A 20559-nucleotide genomic window follows, 5' to 3' on the forward strand; every position below is an offset into this window, starting at 1 on the left:
AAAGAAAGAAAGAAAGAAAGAAAGAAAGAAAGAAAGAAAGAAAGAAAAGGAAAGGAAGGAAAGAAAGAAAGAAAGAAAGAGAAAGAAAGAAAGAAAGAAAGAAAAGAAAAAATGAAAAAATTGAAAACAACAAAATAGGGAGTTTCCATTGTTAGGTTGGACAGGGTGGGCATCATCTTTAGGACACATATTGTGGGGGATATTCATAGGGAAAAAAAATAACTTGCAAGGTCCCTCCAACTCTGATTCTGTGCCTCTAGGAAATGGTCCTTGCCCTTGAGGGCCATCCATTCTAATGAAATTACAAAAACCCCCACAAATGGACAAAGCCCCCAAAGGATTCAGGGATGCAGGGAAAAAATATATGAAACGTAGATTGATATGCACCAAGTACATGGCTCATGTAGAGGCATACACTCAATCCTTTTTGATGATGATCACAGCTTATGCTGCATGCCACTTATTTTTTAAAGATTTTTAATTAAAAAAATGTTTTTAGCACTTAACCTTTTCAAAAAACTTGTGTTCTTTCAGATTTCATTATGATCCACCTAGAGGCAGACATTATTATCATTTAACAACAGAAAACACAGGGAAGTAAAATGACTCAAGTCTTATAAGTAATTAGGGCAGTGGTGAGATTAAGCTCCTGACCCCAGTTTGGGGTTCTTACTATAGAAGCACATCATGTCTTGGTGGAAACTCTTCCATTAAATCCCTGTGCTCCTTTACTGCAGGTTTCCCTGACAAAGCCTGGGCTACCTTGCTAAATGAATGTGACTGCCTGGTCATTCATTCATCTCACAGAATGTACAAACTGTACAGGTCAGGTGCAGGAGACCCTTAAAGAAAAGAAGAAAGAGTCTAAGCTGAACTGGGACTAAGACTCTTCCAGATTCTGTTACGTGCACAACTTAGCAGCTGGAGCAACATGAAGATGCCACGTTTTCTCCTGCCACAGCAGCCCCCATAAACCTACATATGCACACACAGTTGTGTACGCACATGCACAGCACACTGATGGCTCCCTTCCCTCACCAGCTTTCATTAATTCCAGCAGCCCAGGTACAAAGCACTGGGACAGAGGAGTCTCCATGAATTCTATGTTCTTGGGCAAAAGAAGATGGGAGTTAAGAGACCTTGATTCTAGTCCTGGGTCTGCCACTAAGTAGCTGTGTGACTTCAGGCAAGTCACCGACTTCAGACCTCAGTTTCTTCAGGTGTAAAATGAATCTGTTAGGAAGAAAGGACCTCATGCTCTTGTTCAAAGGTCTAAGGTGCTTACCTTGATCTGCCTACGGATGAGGTCTCTAGTTATGTTGACTTTTGCCATCTTCTCTTAATGGATTCAACAGCAGGAAGCTATAGAAGGATCTTCAGGACCCTTGAGCATTCCAGCCAAGCCCAGGTCCACAAGACACACATTTAATTACCTGGGGGGAAAAAACCATCAAACCTTGAGGGATGGAATAAAGTGGATTCAGAGCCCTGGTTCTACCCCTAAAACAGTCCACCAGCCTACCTAGTGAACTGGCTATTGCCTATGATTTATGACATGGTGGGCTGGCCCTGCTGCATAGTGTTGAAGAACCTTTGGAAGATGAAAAGGGTAGGATGGGGGAGACAATGACTCAGAGGCACAGAAAGTATTGGAACAAACACTGAAGGAGTCATGTATGCTTCACCAGAAAATGGAGGGTTGGATAGGAGTATGAAGGAAGATGGGAGCATATCCTGAAAATAAGAACAAGGCATGTAGCAAGAAAGATGTCAAGTTTCACTTGCTCAGTATGCATCTGTGGCAATTATGCATTAATTATACTTTGAATCCTTGACCCTCATCTTGGCTCTCCCCAAAACCAAATCAGTATCACAGAAAGCACTCAACCCTCTAATAGAGTCACAAAATCAAAGGGTGGACAGGAAAGGGAAAGGTGATCATGTCTAAAATCCGATCTGATAGAGAAATCCCTCTTCGTTATCCTGGTAGGTAGGCTTTCAGTCTCACCTCTTGAAGCAAACTTTGTTCTAAACTCTGATGGTTAGAAAAACCTACTAATTTCATTTATGATAACTTACCATAAGAAAATGCAAAATACAAGAAACACTAAAGTTCTATACCCAAGCATATTCATCACAGATTTTGTTTTTATTTTATTTTTTTATCTTAAGTAGGCTCCACACCCAACCTGGGGCTCAAGCTCAGGACCCTGAGATCAAGAGTTGCATGTTCTACTAACCAGGTACCCCCATCACAGATTTTGTAAAAACAAAAAAATTAAAAGGACCAAAATTTCCGATGACAGAGGGATGGTTAAACAATGTATAGCCATTTGATATTAAGCAGCATTAGAAATGTTACTTATAGGGGCTCCTGGGTGGCTCAGTCATTAAGCATCTACCTTCAGCTCAGATCATGAACCCGGGGTCCTGGGATCGAGCCCAGCATAGGGCTCCCTGCTCAGCGGGAGGCCTGCTTCTTCCTCTCCCACTCCCCCTGCTTGTGTTCCCTCTCACTGTCTGTCTCTGTCAAATAAATAAAAATTTAAAAAGTCTTTAAAAAATGCTACTTATAAAGGAAAAATGCTTACATCACACCAAATGTTTATATGATAACATGATGCTTTTTCAATAAATACTATTATCAAAGCTATGTTTAAAAAAGGAAATATAAACAGGGTGCCTGGGTGGCTCAGTCAGTTAAGCGTCTGCCTTTGGCTCAGGTCATGATCCCAGGATCTAGCCTCGCATTGGGCTCCCTGCTAGGCGGGGAGCCTGCTTCTCCCTCTCCACCGCTTGTGTTGTCTCGAATTCTCTCTCTCTCACACAAATAATATAAATAAAAACAAAATCTTAAAAAATAAATTAAAAAGGGGGGTGCCTGGTTGGCTCAGTTGGTTGAGCATCTGCCTTCAGCTCAGGTCATGATCCCTGGGTCCTGGGATCAAGCCCTGCATCAGGCTCCTTGCTCAGCGGGGAACCTGCTTCTCCCTCTCCCTCTGCCTCCCACTCCCCACTCTTGCTCTCTATCTCAAATAAATATTTTAAAAAATAAAAAAGTAAAAAAGGAAATATAATAATAGCCATCTTTGAATAGTAGTGTGACTGATTTTTTTCCTTCTGTTTGTGATACTTGCAATTCTTTTCTACAAAAGCACATTAATATTGCATTAAGAAAAAAAAGAAATGCTAGAGGAAAAAAAAAACCACTAGGCTTTCAAAGAAAGTTCTGCCCCCTGTTATTTCCAACTTTTGGTCCTGATTCCACCACTGAAGCCACAAAGGAAGTTTAGTCTTTCTTCCCCATTATGGACCTTTGTGCTGTGACAATGGCCTCCAGGGCCCACCAAGCCTCTCTGCCAACCCTCCCAAGCCAGCAGGATTCCCAAGACTTCTGGATCTCCCGGCCCTGGTTTTCCATCAGCTGCCCTCCTACAGATTCCTAGCACACCCTCCTGAAATCATATTCGCTCCACCTGATCTGTAAGCAGACTCCTTTTCTTTTGGCATTTACTCACAAAAGAAACTCTATATAAACACTATGTTATTGCAAATTTTTTTCTTTAGCGTTAGGCACACAGTAGGACAATAAAAATCTTGCCACCTGATTAGGTGTTCCCATTCAGCCCAAGTTCTTTGGGGCTTATGCCTCCATGATCTATTTTGGGACCATAAGCTCTTAAAAGGGCAAGAGCCTTCCCCACAATGTGGAAGACATCCAGCATTGCATCTTAGCATTACCAGGGAGATATGAAAGTCACTGGCACTATTTAGGATCACAAAACCTGTGAACATGAAGAACACCTAGGGATGCCAACTGGGAACAACTATGGTTTCATGATAACTTTCCCAGGGCTCTCGGGCCACCAAATTAAAAATGTGAATTTGGACAAATTGGCATGAAGTAACACTGGCCTGCAATTATGTTTATGTCCCTGGTTTGTGATATGATGGTCAACCCCCCCCCCCAAAAAAAAACCCAACAGTAATTTCCCCCACAATCACCAAGAATATAGGGTGAGATTTATCATAACAGAAAGAACACCAAAGTCAGTGAGTGCATCTGGTAATAAGTAAGCTATGTGGCCTTAGTCAAGTCTTGGTCTCTCCACATAGGATCTCATTCCTGTGTCTCATAGGCACAGGAACAACTAGAACAAACACTGAGGAGGCCATATATGCCTCACCAGAAAAAGGCCCATATGCTTCATCCCCAACACCCTTTTTCTTGGAAGACTACTAAAAAGGTCAAATGAAATAATGTAGGTGCAACGTTTTTTCTTTACTTTTATTTTTAAAAGAATATAAATACTATGATCAACTAATCTTCGACAAAGCAGAAAAGAATATCCAATGGAAAAAAGACAGTCTTTTCAACAAATGGTGTTGGGAAAGTTGCCACATGCAGAAGAATGAAACTGGACCATTTCCTTACACCATACACAAAAATAGACTTAAAACAGATGAAAGACCTAAATGTGAGACAGGAATCCATCAAAATCCACAACCAGCAACCTGTGACCTCGGCCGCAGCTAGACATGTCTTCACAGGGCAAGGGAAACAAAGGCAAAAATGAACTACTGGGACTTAATCAAGATAAAAAGTTTTGCACAGCAAAGGAAACAGGCAACAAAACCAAAAGACAACCAACAGAATGGGAGAAGATATTTGCAAATAACTTATCAGAGAAAGGGCTAGTATCCAAAATCTATAAAGAACTTATCAAACTCAGGCGCCTGGGTGGCTCAGTTGATAAGCGTCTTAATTGGGATCTGGAATCAAAAAATCAGAGGCCACAGAGTGTCCATGCTGGCAGCAAGGTGTGGCTATCATGGCCAGTAAAGCCCAGTCAGCTGGTGGTAGTGGTGTAAGCTGTATAAGCGGCAGCAGTGACCTCATGGTTTGGTTCTGTGAATGATTTTGGCTGAGAGTCCTGGCTGCTACCCAACTTCCCTTGTTCTAGCCCATTCTTCAAGCCTGGCTTTGTGGCTTTCCCTGATATTTTGTGAGTTTCCCTAATAACCTTTCAAAAATCAGCCAGAGTTGGTTTCTGTTGCTTACAGCTACAAATCCTGATACAGAGGAACCCTCTCAGATGACACTCAAGCTGAAATACGAATGACAAGAAGTCACAAAGAACTTGGGGAGGGAGCTTCTGAGTAGAGAGAACAACCACTGTTAAGGGTGCAGGGGAAGACTAGTTCAAAAGGTTGTATGGTGGATGTTATTACTATCATCATCTTACAGAAGTGGAAACAGAGTCATGGACATGAAACAATTTTTACAATGTCACACAGGTAATAAGTGAAGCTGGGGCAGGGACTCAAACCCAGAGCTGTATATACACTCTTAACCACTTTGTATGTGTGTAAATTACTAGGGTACATAATTTCCTAGAGTAATGATCAGTATGACAATCCACCATAAGAGTCAACTAAATTGTTACTACTCATTCATTAATTTTCTTAAAGCATTAACTGGGTTTGTACCAAGTCCCAGGCACTGTGCTAGACATGGAGGAATACTGACTGGGATGAAAGACATAGCATCTAAGAAAGCAGAGAATCAAAAATCAAAGGCAAGGGACTTTAGCTAAGATAGGTGTGTGCTTAGAAAAACTAAAAGGAACAAAAGAAGGAAAAAGCAGAGAAAGTAGACCAAAACCAAAACCAAAACCAAAAACCCACCCTCACTACAAGTCAGGTAAATGGTAAAATGGAAAGTGGGATTTAAAACAGTATCAGAATGGAGGCAGAGGTTTAAAAATCAAAATGTCAAATTTAATATAACTACTGCTCAGTATTTTGGTGAACATTTCTGTTCCCATCCTGAGAAGAAATGATAGCACACCAGCAGATAGCTCATTCTAGAGCACAGCCCACCTTCACCCCCCTTTCAGGCAACATGGATTCAGTGCCTTCCACAAACTTTTTTAGGCAGGCAAGCATAACTGGAAAGCCTTCTAAGTAGAGATTATTTAACAGGTTCATATTAGGAGGGAAATACCCCCAAATCCATAAGGGGCATAATTTAGCTTCATACTTTGATTCCAAAGTCTCTCAAACACAAATAATCAAATCAATAAAGGAACAGTTATTTGAATATGACGAGATTTAATCACAGTCAAATTTTAAAAGCATTATTTTAAGGAGTGTTTTGGAATAGTCAATTCTATAGAACAAAGAGAACTCACAGATATAGAATGACATGATGGAGACATTTGGAATTGAAGAAAGGAAGTTATATATTTATGATTAAACACCAGAAAAGACTGTATCAAGGGGATTTCTATCTCTGGTGCAGTATGCAAATTATATGTTCAGTTCTGCTGAGATGCAAACGACTGAAATAAGTGAGTTCAAGAATCCATAAGGTAACATTTTCAATGCCTATTATGCCAGCACCACACTAGACTTTGAAAATACAGCAAAGAACAAGCCAAACACAGACCCTTCTCTTCAAGAGCAAACAACATAGTTGTCATGAATTGAGTATCAATGGCACCAAGGCTATTGTGACCATAACACCGTAGATGGACTGAAAAAGGCTAATTTAACCAAATGACCAAAATTAACAGCGAGGACAGTAAATTCAGAAGGAATAGGAATAATAAACTAAATCTTATTTATACTCATTTATCATACATCTTAGAAGAAAGCACAAAAATGACAGTGGGGGAAACAAACTAAACATATGGCAGGAGAGCAGGAAAGGAGACATGGAAATCACCAGCAAAAAACCAGGACTGTAACAGACCACAAGCAACTTTTTTTTTTTTTTAAGATTTTATTTATTTGACAGAGAGATAGGGAGAGCAGGAACACAAGCAGGAGGAGTGGGAGAGGGAGAAGCAGGCTTCCCGCCAAGCAGGGAGCCTGATGCGGGGCTCGATCCCAGTACCCTGGGATCATGACCTGAGCTGAAGGCAGACGCTTAACGACTGAGCCACCCAGGCACCCCCACAAGCAGCTTTTAATGTGTATTCTTCATTCTAAGGATAACACAGTGAACTGAATATACCCTTATGTTCGCCCTTAAAGCTCTAATGACACTGAGGGCTAATTTGCAGAACATGAAAGCTCAATAAAAAAATCTCTCTAGCTAAAGTACAAAGGTTTAAGGAATGGCATCTGCTGTCACTGAGGATACTGCAAGCCTACTCTAGTTGACACTCAATAAAAGGAGGGAGAAGGAAGCCAGTTTCTGGGAGTTGGGAATATGAAAAATACAAAAATGCCTAAGGCACAGGGGAAAACATATGACATAATGTTATAAAGAAAATATGAGCTGCCACGCATAGGATACTCCTCCCAAAATGTATTCTATACTCCTAGAGCCTAAAATGCTTAGCATGTCGCCACTTAACCCTATCCCTTCCACAAACTCCACAAACTTTTAACTCAGGCTACTGGGAAACTTTTCCATAGGCAGATCTCTGTATTACAAAGGAATTTAATAAGAAAATTCAATTAACAGCTCAATTTGGAGGAATTAATCTACTTCATAATGCAAAGGGTACCAGTAATATAATAGCCTGAGGTTAACAAGCCTTAGAACAAAGCACACCTGGCAAAGATTACTCACCTGGAACCAAAGATTGAATGGTACTAGCCAAATAAACACGAGGAACCACCCATTTCAGGTGTGCCATAGTCCTTATTTGGGTTCTGGGATTAATGTAGCAGAAAGGGAAGCAGACTTAAAATACTGAGGCACTTGGGCCTGAAGTCCAGCCCCCTCATTGTACCAATTAGTACCTACTTAGGCAAGTTCCTCAACCTTTCTGAGTTTCAATTTCCTCATGTGTAATATGGGGATGCTCATCTACTTCAATTGGCTGTTGTGAGGAATAAATGATAAAATATATATGAAGGTACAAAATAGTACCTGGATTACAGTGGATGCTTAACAGACGTTATTAGCCAAATCTGAATTCTAGTAAGACTTGAGAGCTCCTGATTATGCTCAGTGGCATGGTTACAACATTTCTCCCTTTCTTCCTTCCCTACCAGAGCAACAAAGCTGACACTGGGGATTCCATTGTAGGGTGGTGAGGCACAGAGAGTGGGATGACGTTCTCACTTCTGCTGGCTTAGAATTGCAAGATCAGGAGGAAAAAGGTGACTTTGTTAAAAACAAAGGAACTCCATACAACAGGGTGTATGAGAAGGGTTATACAGGATTATTCACAATAGCTAAAAGGTGGAACCCAAATGCCCATCAACTGATGAATGGACTAACAAAATGTGGTATATCTATACAATGGAATATTATCTGGCTGTAATAAGCAGTGATGTGCTGATATGTGTCACAACATGGATGAATCTTGGAAGACATTATGCTGAGTGAGAGAAGGCCACATGTCGTATACAGGTTTCTCCTGCTATCCAAAAGTAAAGTGTTCCTATGAAACCTATCCTAAGCTGCAATGACATAAAGTGAAGCAATTACCATTAGTTTATATGGAAAAATTTTTGAGCTTTCCCAGACCCCAAAAATAACCTCTCTTAGGCTTTTCTGATACCATCTTGCTAACGGATGACCAAAATAAATGGAGATAAAGCACAGAGGCTCACAGACACAGCTCAAAGCTATGGTGGCTTGAGCTGAGTGTAGTTCCCAGGGGAGAAGCTGGGAGGTGCCACGCTCGCTGCTCAGGGTGTACGCTGCCTCTCTAATGGGCTCACTGCAAAACAAATGCTGACCATGATATCTGATTTTCACTCTTTTCATAAAAGCAAAAATCCTCTTCGGATTTCCCTTGGTAGCAAAAAAAGGTGCTGATGTAGGTCTTTCGTAAAAGTGAAATGGCATAATGTGAACTTTCAAGAATCAAGGGATGCCTATGATTCCACTTACATGCAATGCCCAGAATAGGCAAATCTATAGGAATAGAAAGATTTGTGTTCCTTGGTGCTGGACGGATGGGGTATAGAGTAGTGATAGCTAAAGGATATGTGTTTCCCTTTTTTTTTAATTGAAGTGAAACTCACATAACATAAAATTAACTATTTTAAAGTATACAATTCAGTGGTATTTAGTACACTCACAATGTTACGCAACCACCACCTCTAGGTAATTCCAAAACATTTCCATTGCACCAAAAGAAAACCTCATACTTATTAAGTAATCAGTCCCTCTTCCTTCCTCCCCCCTCCGCGCCCCTCCCCCCCCCGCCCCCGGATATCTGGCAACCACCAATTAACTTTCTGCATCTATGAATTTACCTACTCTAGATTTTTCATATAAATAAAATCCTACAATATGTGGCCTTTTGTGACTGGCTTCTTTCACTTAGCATGATATTTTGAGGTCCACCCATGTAGCACGTATCAGTACTTCGTTCCTTTCTATGGCTGAATACCATTCCATTGCACTGCTATATCACATAGTGTTTATCCATTCAATGCCTGGCTGTTGTGAATAGTGCTGCTATGAACATTCGTATACAAGTATCTGTTCGACCACCTGTTTTCAATTCTTTTGTGTATATACCTTGGAGTGGAACTGCTGAGTCATATGGTAATTCTATGTTTAACTTTTTGAGGAATTGCCAAACTGTTTTCCATAGCGGCTGCACCATTTTACAATTTCAGCAGCAATGTACAATATTCCAATTTCTTCACATCCTTACTAATACTTGTTTTTTTAAAAAAATTTATTTATAGCTATCCTAGTGGGTATGAAGTGATATTTCATTGTGGTTTGATGTTTATTTTTGAGGTGATGAAGATGTCCTAAAATTGACTGGTGATTGTTGCACATGTCTGTGAGAGTATTAAAAACCACTGAATTGTACACTTTAAAAGGGTGAACTGTATGGTATGTGAATTATATCCCAATGAAGTTATTTTATTTTTTAAAAGGAACTACTGATACAGGTAACAATATGGATGAATCTCACAGATTCTGAGCAAAAGGAGCCAGACATAAAAAAGTACATACTTGGGGGCGCCTGGGTGGCTCAGTTGGTTGAGTGTCTGACTCGATTTTGGCTCAGGTTGTGATCTCAGGGTCGTGAGACTGAGCCTCATGTCGGGCTCTGTGCTCAGAGTGTGGAGTCAGCATGTCCCTCTCCCTCTGCTCCTCCCTGGCTCACGTTCTCTCTTTCTCTAATAAGTAAAATCTTTTTTTTTTTTTTTAAGATTTTATTTATTTGACAGAGAAAGACACAGCGAGATCTTAAAAAAAAAAGTACATACTGTATGATTCCATTTACATTGGACTCTTGAACAACACACGTTTGAACTGTGGGTCCACTTATACATGGATTCTTTTCAATAAATACAGTATAGTACTGTAAATGTATTTTCTCTTCCTTATGATTTTAATAAAATTTCCTTTTCTCTAGCTTACTTTATTATAAGAATACAGTTTATAATACTTAAAATATGTGTCAATTGTTATCAGTAAGGCTTCTGGTCAACAGTAGGCTATTAGTAGCTAAGTTTTTGGGGAGTCAAAAGTTATATGCGAATTTCTGACTGCATGGGGGGGCAGGGCTGGTGCCCCTAACCCCCACATTGTTCAAGAGTCAAATGTATATGAAGTTCTAGAATAGGCAAAAATGCAGTTAAAAAAAAAAAAGTGTTGCCTGGGTGGAGATTGACAAGTAAAGGACACCTGAGAACTTTCTAGAGTGACAGAAAGGTTATATAGTGACGGGAGTATGGTTACATGGGTATTGGGGATATGGGTTACATGAGTATATCCATTTGTCAAAACTGCACAATCAAGATTAATGAATTTTAGGGCACCTGGGTGGCTCAGTCATTAAGCGTCTGCCTTCGGCTCAGGTCATGATCCCAGGGTCCTGGGATTGAGTCCCACATCGGGCTCCCTGCTTGGCAGGAAGCCTGCTTCTCCCTCTCCCACTCCCCCTGCTTGTGTTCCTGCTCTCGCTCTCTCTCTCTGTGAAATAAATAAATAAAATATTTAAAAAAAAATTAATGAATTTTAATATTTGTAAATTTTACTTAAAAAATAGAATGGAGGTGGAAAGCACAGGAGGTATAGATAAAATAAGAATGGCAGAATGTTGAGTTATTGAAATAGGATGACAGATATATGGGGGTTCAATATTCTGTTTACTTCGTATGTATTTGGAATTCTCTCTAATAAACTCCATTAAAAAAAAAAGATTATTTATTTTAGAGAGAGAGTGAACGAACAGGAGGGGCAGAGGAAGAGAGAATCTCAAGCAGACTCTGCGCTGAGTGTGGAGCCTGATGCAGGGCTTGATCTCATGACCCTGAGGTCATGACTTGAGCCAAAACCAAGACTCAGATGCTTAACCAACTGTGCCACTTAGGTGCCCCTCTAATAAAGTTCTTTTAAAAATTCGGGGCGCCTGGGTGGCTCAGTTGTTAAGCATCTGCCTTCAGCTTGGGTCATGGTCCTGGGGTCCTGGGATCGAGCCCCGCATTGGGCTCCCTGCTCAGCGGGAAGCCTGCTTCTCCCTCTGCCTCTCCCTCTGCTTGTGTTCCCTTCCTCGCTGTGTCTCTCTCTGTCAAATAGATAAATAAAATTTTAAAAAATTAAAAATAAAAATAAAAATCTTTCTTTCCTATTACAGTCATTCAAAACATGGAAGATTGATTAATGAAATAGAAAACCATTAATCATATATAGTTAAAAAAATCAGGTTTAAAACATATCTATGGCCATCTTAGCCTTGGGGGGAAAAAAAAAGACAAACCAAAAAGTGTACATATCTACAATGTTATAACAAGAAGGATATGAATCGGGGGTTGCTTGGCTGGCTGAGTTAAGCCGCTGCCTTCCGCTCAGGTCATGATCCCAGGGTCCTGGGATTGAGTCCCACATCGGACTCTGCTCAGCAGGGAGCCTGCTTCTCCCTCTGTCTGCCATTCCCCCTGCTGGTGCTCTCTCTGACAAATAAATATAATCTTTAAACAAAGAAAGGGGACGCCTGGGTGGCTCAGTTGGTTAAGCGTCTGCCTCTGCTCAGGTCCTGATCCCAGGGTCCTGGGATCGAGTCCCGCATCAGGCTCCTTGCTCAGCGGGGAGCCTGCTTCTCCCTCTGCCTCTGCCTCCTACCCCAGCTTGTGTGCTCGCTCTCTCAAATAAATAAAATCTTTAAAAAAATATAAAATAAACAACGAAAGAAAGGCTATGCATCAGGGCACCTGGGTGGCTCAGTCAGTTAAGCTTCTGACTTCCGCTCAGGTCATGATCCCAGGGTCCTGGGATTGAGCCCCACCTGCATGCAGGGAGCCTGCTTCTCCCTCTCCCTCTGCCCCTCCCCCTGCTTGTACTTTCTCTCTCAAATAAAATCTTAAAAAAAAAAAAAAAAGGATATGCATCAAAAATGTGTCAGTGGTCTTCTCTCTAGTAAGATAACAGGTGATACATATATATTTTTTTCTGTTCCTCTGTACTTTCCAAGTATTCTATTGTGAACATTTATTGTTTTTATAATAATATAGATATAGCCATTAGGAACCTGCTTCAAACTGAAAGAAACCTGAGTCTGAATCTGGCTCTACTATACACTAGGTTGTATGATCTTGGGTAAAATTATTTACCTTTAAGTTCCTAGGTTTTTTATTTTTTGTTTTTTACCTGCCATGTAGGTATATGTAATAATTTCTACCCCATAGGGTTATTGGGAACATTAATGAGACAATGCATTATAAAAACACTTAGCCAATACCTGGCATGTGGTAAGTGCTCAAGAAATACTGGCTATTTTTTATCAAGATAGTAATAGCACCTACCTCAGAATTGTTGTGAGGATTATATGGGATAACTGGCACACTGTAAATACTTAATCAATGTGACTGACAATATTATTTGCAATAAGAAAAAACCAGCTCTCAGCGGGATGCCTGGGTGGCTCAGTCAATTAAGTGTCTGACTCGACTTTGGCTCAGGTCATGATCTCAGGGTCGTGAGATCAAGCCCCACGTGGGGTTCCATGCTGAGCATGGAGCCTGCTTAAGATTCTCTCTACCTCTCCCTCTGTCCCTCCCTGCCCCTCTCTCCCTCTTGAAAGAAAGAAAGAAAGAAAGAAAGAGAAAGAAAGAAAGGTCTCTTCTCAAAAGGTTAAACATAGAGTTGCCATACGAAATTTCACTCCTAGGTATAACCCAAGAAAAATGAAAAACATAAATCTACATAAAAACTCATAAATGAATGTTCATAGCCCCAAGTAGAAACAACCCAAATGTCCACCAATGGATAAATGTCCATAAATAGGTAAGTAAAATGTGATATATCCATAAAATGGAATATTAACCAGCTATAAAAAGGAATGAAGCACTGATTCATGCTACAACAGGGATGAAACTTGCAAACACTGTTATTTGAAAGAAGTCACAAAAGGCCACATATTATATGAATCCATTTATATGAAACGTCAAGAACAGCAAAAGCTACAGAGACAGAAAGTAGACTAATGGTTGCTTGGAACTGAGGAAGAAGATGGGAGTGATTGGGGTGGTGGTGATAGCTAACGGGTATGGGTTTCTTTGGGGCATGATGAAAATATTCTGGAATTAGATAGTGGTGATGGTTGCACAACTTTCTAGATATATTAAAAAAGGCAGAATTGTATGCATTAAAAGGGTAAACATTATGGCATATGAGTTATATCTCAATTTTATTTTATTTATTTATTTTTTAAAGATTTTATTTATTTGACACAGAGAGACAGCGAGAGCAGGAACACAAGCAGGGGGAGCGGGAGAGGGAGAAGCAGGCTTCCCGCCAAGCAGGGAGCCCGATGTGGGACTTGATCCCAGGACCCTGGGATCATGACCTGAGCCGAAGGCAGACACTTAACGACTGAGCCACCCAGGCGCCCTATATCTCAATTTTAAAGAATAAAAGTCCCCAAACCCTTTTCTTCTTTCCTCTGCCTCAAAATCAGAACTTATGAAAATTTAGTTCTCACCCTTTCCTCCATCTGTCTCCTGCCTTGAACTATAATTATTTTTGTGGCTTCTCTTTTCTTTAAAAGACTAAAAGCATTCTGAGGGCCAGCTCTTCATCTGATTCATCTACTGACCCTCCTAGGTCTCCAATACGGGCTTAGCAGGTGCCAAGAAGTATGTGCTGAATGAATGACAGCATGACTATCTTGCATACATACAGTGCTTTATACCTATCAGAGTGCTTTCATTCACACCTTTAACTCGAACTTTACAACAATCCTGTGAGGAAGCTAGAAATTATCATTCCTTTTAACAAGGGAGAACTGAAGCACAGTGCTATGTGGTACTGAGGAATAAGGACTGGTCCAGGATCTAGGGTCTTGTGCTCCAGGTGAGCCTCTGCCTCTAACTAGCTGAAAGACCCTATATGAGGCATTTCACTCTATTTCCCCAGCTGTAAAATGAGAGGTAGACTTTGAGATGAGTTACAAAACCTCTTCCAATGCTGCTATCCCATGATTCTAAGGACACACTGCTAGGAGAAGTAGAGTGGAGATGGAACCCCAATCATCTGTATTCTTTTTCCTCTGAACATTATGCCTCTCCCCAGCAGGAGTGACCACTGGCCCTTTCAACATTCTGAATTACGCAAAAGATGTATGCAAGTTTCCTTTCACTCCATTTGCAGTAGTTTACCTACTAGAGCAATCCTATAGAAGAGAAAACTTCCAAAGCATAAAGGTCATTGGAAGTAGCATAGTAAAATAGAGTTGGGCGCTGGAGTCCGACAGACCTAAGGTTCAAATCCCAGTTCTGCCACCTATTTTCTGTGTGACTGCATTTCTAAACCTCAGCTTCCTAATCTGCAAAACAAGGACAATAATGCCTACTTTCACAGAGTGAAGAGCCACACATGTAAAATGCCTGATACCAAGCCTGGTAAAAATATTTGGTGAACATTCAAAGCATTTCCTAAGTGTTACCTGACAGATTCCTTATAAACCTATGAGGCAGGTACTATTATTATCCTCACTTTACAGATGAAGGATCTGAGGTGCAGAGAAGTTAATTTGCTCAAGTTTCAGTTATTAAATGGAGAGTCAAACTAGATAGTTTAATTCTAAGACCCAGGTCACTAGCCACTAAAAAACTGTTACTATCTTTAATCAGATCATGTGCAAGCAGTCTTACCTAAAAGAAGCTCTTAGCATTCCTTAAAATTAAGCTAAGGAATCAAAATCACCTTGACTCTGCCAGTCTCAAACATAAATTTCCTGAGTGTATTTTGGGGTCATGGACTAAGTAGGCACAAGGACAGCATCTGGGAAAGGTTTGGTTGGTAGGATAGGCCCATCAACAAAACATCTTTGGAGAAGTTCTTTGCCATCTTCGAGGCTCCTGGCTCAAATGATTCCATAGGGGGTTGACTAAAGCTTTCTCTGTGGAAGTCTATCCTAAGAAATGCTTCACTTTGTGGGAAAACCTGGATGAAAACTCACCTCGATGGCTTCTCTACATGAATGGGTTCTGTATTGCCATTCATGCTTTGTGAAAAATTTTTCTTGATGTTTTCAGAACGCTGCTTTTCAGTGATTACAGCTAATTTATCTGCTTTCTCCTAGGGCCACAATTACCTAAAGGTAGTGAAAGGGAACAGAAAGAGGAAAGGGAGCATACTTTGATAATGCTGTCCTCTCTCACTGTATTTCTGAGCATCTGCAGTCTTGGATTTTGCCTTTAACTTGCAGCTTTCCAAATTCTGCCACAATTCAAAGTATGTCTCATAGGGAAGCCTTTGAAGTTTCACCCTCCCCTCCAACTTTCCTCCTAGCAGAGAGGTTAAGGAAAACTAAGTCAATCAGTGTGGAAATGCTTCCCTTCCAATTCAATTGCAGCTGTGTTACATCCAGATGTCTGACTCAAGAAGGAACCAGGTAAGCTACCGGCACCCAAATGCTCAGGTCTCAACTGATGAAACTCCAAGACCAGAAATGCCTGACTCTCATTCTAAGAAAGGCTCTCTAAAGGTACATGGAGAAGCAGTTTTGTGCTTTCTGAAAATAGAATCTGGGGGTTATGAACAAGGATAAAATTTTGCCACCGTCCCAAGAGCCCCTGAATAGCTACCTGGGTAACGTCTGATCCTGCTCTGCCCAACTCTCCAAGAAAATGGGGTTAATACCTCCCCAGATGGCTACAGGGAGGATTAAGGGTTATTATTCTTGGCATCCAGCTCTATCACAGCTCTAGCAATTGTGACCTTGTTCATTCTAAAATAAGACATTAAATATAAAAATGCAAACAATGATCCCTGAATCTGACTCTATAATAGGGTGAGGACTTTTTTTCCACAAGGCCTCTGACACTGCCTCCTATACTCCAACCTACTGGCTGAACCCTCCTCTTATTCAGGCCTCAAGTTTGTAAGGTATTAGTCACTAATGCCACAAAGCCCTTCAAGGAGTCGGCAGCTATTACAAATAGTACAAAGAATGAACCCCAGAATTATCAGGGTGTGTCAGGCCTGAATTCACCCTAAAGAAACAAAGCGGTACCCCTTTACCCCAAACCTGGGCTCTCAAGGGCAATCAGTGAGGTCTAGTGAGAACTGTATATTACATCATGTAGTACTCATAAACCCACTGTAAGGAAGGTACTATCAAAAATGTCATTTCACACATGAGGAAATATAGTTTAGAGAGGACACACAATTTACCCTACGTTACACAGCTAAGAAGGTACAGACAAAGGTTCAAATATCAGTCCTACTACTAGCTGTGTAAACTACAGGTTAGTTTTTTTTTTTTTTTAACTTTCTGGAGCCTCAGTTTCCTCATTTGTAAAGTGGGGATAATGAGGGATGCCTGGGTGGCTCAGCCGGCTAAGTGTCTGCCTTTGGCTCAGGTCATGATCCCAGGGTCCTGGAATCAAGTCCCACATTGGGCTCCTTGCTCAGTGGGGAGCGTGCTTCTCCCTCTGCCTACTGCCCCCCCTGCTTGTGCTCTCTCTCTGACAAATAAATAAGTACATACATAAAGTGCGGATAATAATTCCTACCTCATAGGGGAATCTAAGGATTAAATGAAATATTGTAGGAAAAGTGTCTAAAAAGTGCCTGGCACACAGTAAATATGCAATATGGGTTAGTTTTTTCACAGATCAATACGACAGGAGTTTGACATCATTTCCATATAATAATAGGGCTTAAAATACTGAAAGACTACTTAGTTCAATTACCTACATTAAGTATGAACTCCTCTACCAAATCCTTGATAAGAAGTGGCAAAGCCTCTGCTTGAATACACTCATTCCCTCACAAGGTGGCCCATTTTGCTTTTAGAAAGCCAAATTCTCAAAAACAAAAAAACAAAAAAAAGAAAGAAAGCCAAATTCTCTCCTACCAAGCCAACGTCTCCCGTCTTGAAATTTCCATCCCTTGATCCTAGTGCTGCTTTCCAGAATCACAGAGAGAAAGTCCAGTTCCCTTTCTACATGACAGTTCTTCAAGTACTTGAAGGCAGGGATCGTGTTCCCCCAGGCTCTTAGCTTTGGTCCTTTCAACTCTTCATGTATCACAGCCCCAAAGGAGACAGGCCCTAGTTGGAATTCTAAACCTTTCCCATATTTGCAGTGTGACCTTAAGCAAGTTATTTAACCTCTCTGTGCTCATATCTTCATATGTATAATAGGGAAAATGATTTTTGCCTCACAGAGCAGTTATGAGTGCTAAATTAGATAAAGTAAAATACTAGCTAGTACACAGCCCAATAGATACCAGGCCCTCAATAAATGTCAGTCACTTTTTAGAATGTATTCTAATTAGTAAATATCTCTCAAAGTTAGCCAAAGTTAGTTTCTGATGGAACTTGCCAAGGGTTGTGCTTTTGAAGCCAAGGAGTTATGTGAGTCTCTCTGCAATGGCAGCCCAAAGATGAAGCGGAATCCAGAAAGGTAAGGATGAAAGAAGAAAGGAATCAGGATCATTCAATCAGTGACCCAAAAGAAAGGTAAGTATCACCATATTACACGTTGTTTATGATCCCTTCTTTGAGACCCAGGACTGCACATGTGGGCCACATTCCCTAATTCAAAAAGGAGAGAAGAAAATATTTAGAAAATAATTTAAAAATTATTGAAGTCATAGTTCTGGGTCTTTGCAGCAGTTGGCCCCTCAAAGTCCAAAGATATTTAGCAGAGGGCTTTAAGATTTTCAGTTGTATCCTTCCAGGTCCTGAAGTCTAGGTATGTGAAAAAAACCCTAATATGATGTCCCATGAGTCACTGCTGAGTTCCTTCCAGCTAGAAAATTTGTCAGCTGCATGACAACTCTAAAATCCCCAAGTGGCAAATCGCCAATGTTAATACCATCACCATAATCATTACACGTATTCTCTTTCAGTAACTGCAAGGGAAGGAGTCTCAGGCAGAAATATGAATTGTTGTTCTATTATTCTTCAGAGTTGACCCAAAGCACTGCTTCTACAAATTGACAGGTGGCTTGAACATAAGTGCCCCCAAATAGGTCAAAATACCCCAGTATTAAAGCAGCAGGAACACAAACTATGGCAGAAAAGGTTTTTCCATCTGCCAATGAAACACAACAACCTGCAATGAAGATCCATTGTTAAGTCTCAAGAGTCAGCCCAAACGAGCCTTTCTAGTTACTCCCTGGTCTGTGCTAGAGGATCCAGTTATTATACTCAGCAGACAAGTTTCAATTCCATCCAGAAATAGCCTTAAGTGGTTCCTTCATTTAGTGAAGACACTAGCCACTCAGGAGGGACTGTAAGGTACAGAAAAGCTTCGTTCAGACCACTGGGCATACCTGTGCCCTAGGCAGAGATTTCATAGTGTCTTTGAGTCTGGTGGTGTCTGAATAGTTTCTTCTCAAAACTGTTTAAGACTTTGTTAAAAGGGAACGCTTAACTGCCACTTTACCCTGATCATCTACCCCATCCTTGGGAAGAATGGGGAAGTAATAGACACCCTATCAGGTTTCTAAACTCAAACTTAAGAGGAAAACTTTAAAGTTGCTCTACCACTACCTCAGAAGTTTTTTTTTAAAGTCACAGAAGAAAAGGACTTTGAGGAAAATAGTCAAATTAGGCAGTTAGACTTTAGTCATTAAGTCCTGCTACCTCTTTTCTAGAGACCCTGGTGGTACACCTACAGAGGAGAGTCAGAGGTCACTAAGCAAATTCAATCTGGCTGGCAAGGGGGCGTCCCACTGCAGCTTTCAGTGACAAGAATTGGATCCTGCTGGTCACAGTCTCTCTTCTATTCGACACTTCCTATTTCCCGTTGAAGTGGGTCCTGAACAGCCCGTTCCCAAGTAAAGGCCCTCTGTAAGGGCGTTACAGTCGCATGATGGAAACACCTTAGCAGAGTTGAGCTTGGTGCCAGGATGGGCCACTGAAGGCATCTGCGGCTGCAAGAAGCCTGGCCACGGAGGGACGGACACACACACACGCACACACACAAACACACACACACTCTCTCTCTCTCTCACAGAGAAAGAGAGCGGGAGAGCGAGCGAGAGAGAGAGCGCGAGAGCGAGCGCGAGCGAGACAGAGCGAGAGCAGGAGAGCAGGAAACTCAGAGAGCAGGTCAGGTCAACGTAGCCCTCCCGGCATTTCCACCTGCCCCCTTCTTCCTGACACCGGCGCCAGATCAGATGTCAAACAAAAACTCCGCAAAAAAGTCCCGTGATGGGACGACTTCCACCTCTCCCTCGGCAAAGCCTCCCTGGACTCCCAGAGCCTCCCCCACCACCCAGGTCCCGGCCAGCCCTCCATCCCCACCCCGCCCCCGGCCCACTCTGCCCCTCGCCCCAGCGAGGCCTGTCCCCTCTCGGGACACCTCGGAGCCCCGAGGCTGGCGGCCTCAGGCCCCCCGGGCCGGCAGGGCTGCGGCTGGCCCAGAGCGGGCGGCCCGTGTGCGGGGACTGCGGGAACCGGTTCTCGCTTCGGCGCCCGGCGAGGGCAGGGGGCGGTGGCTACCAGTACCTGTCAGGCCTCTTCCCAGGACCAGCGGCGGCGCAACTTCAGGAGCCCATGTCCGTCCAGGGGGCCCGGCCCCTCTCCCGGGAGGGGGGGGGGCGCGGATCCCGGGGAGGGGGCTGGGGGGCCCGGGCAGCTCTAGCCCCTTCCCATGCTCCCCGCCCGGCGCCTGGCCGGGGCCGGACAGCGCCTCCGCCCGCCCCTGCGCACCGCCTCACACCCGCGCTCACACACACTCACACTCCCTCGCGCGCTCTCACACACGCACTCCCCTCCCTCCTCCTCCTCTGTTTATCTCCTCCAGCTGTCTGGGGACCCAGGAGAAGCCCAGCACCGCGCCTGCGCCACGCAGTCTCCGCCCCCGCCCCGCGCCTCACAGCCGGCGGCTACGCTACGGAGAGAGCGTCCGGCGGTTTCCAGAATGGCTAGCCGGGCCCCTCCCCCGCCCCGCGCGCCCGGTCAACGTCTGCTGCCGGCGGTGCCTACTAACCTGCTAGTGGGGGAGCCCCGCACCGCCGCAACCAATCCGCTCCTGCGCTCGTCGGACCTGCAGCCAGTGGGCAGGCGGGAAAGCCGGGCTAAGCCCCGGGGCATCCTGGGAATCGTAGTTTTTCCCCGTGGAAGAGCTCCTGCCCAGCAGGCTCACCCCGCCCAGTTGCCA

At 42.6% G+C, this 20559-nt stretch overlaps 1 protein-coding gene across 4 annotated transcripts in view; it reads right to left on the bottom strand.

Annotated features, from left to right (window-relative positions):
- The window catches only part of WDTC1 (WD and tetratricopeptide repeats 1), a 65889-nt gene extending 45684 nt beyond the window's left edge, over positions 1 to 20205 (bottom strand). Inside the window, exons 1-2 of one of the 4 annotated variants that reach the window (XM_035019382.1) lie at positions 19905 to 20205; positions 1286 to 1433 (exon numbers count right to left, since the gene is read on the bottom strand). In XM_035019382.1, coding sequence (XP_034875273.1) covers positions 1286 to 1333 — 48 coding nt within the window. In that variant the 5' untranslated portion in view covers positions 1334 to 1433; positions 19905 to 20205. Of the gene's footprint in view, positions 1 to 1285; positions 2409 to 19904 lie in introns of those variants that run through there. The other 3 variants (XM_035019383.1, XM_035019380.1, XM_035019381.1) reach the window with 3 other exon arrangements.
- Positions 20206 to 20559: the final 354 nt, after the last annotated feature.

This window comes from Mirounga leonina, unplaced genomic scaffold, assembly GCF_011800145.1.
Source record: "Mirounga leonina isolate KUSES-001 unplaced genomic scaffold, KU_Mleo_1.0 Mir_173, whole genome shotgun sequence".
Classification (NCBI taxonomy): domain Eukaryota; kingdom Metazoa; phylum Chordata; class Mammalia; order Carnivora; family Phocidae; genus Mirounga; species Mirounga leonina.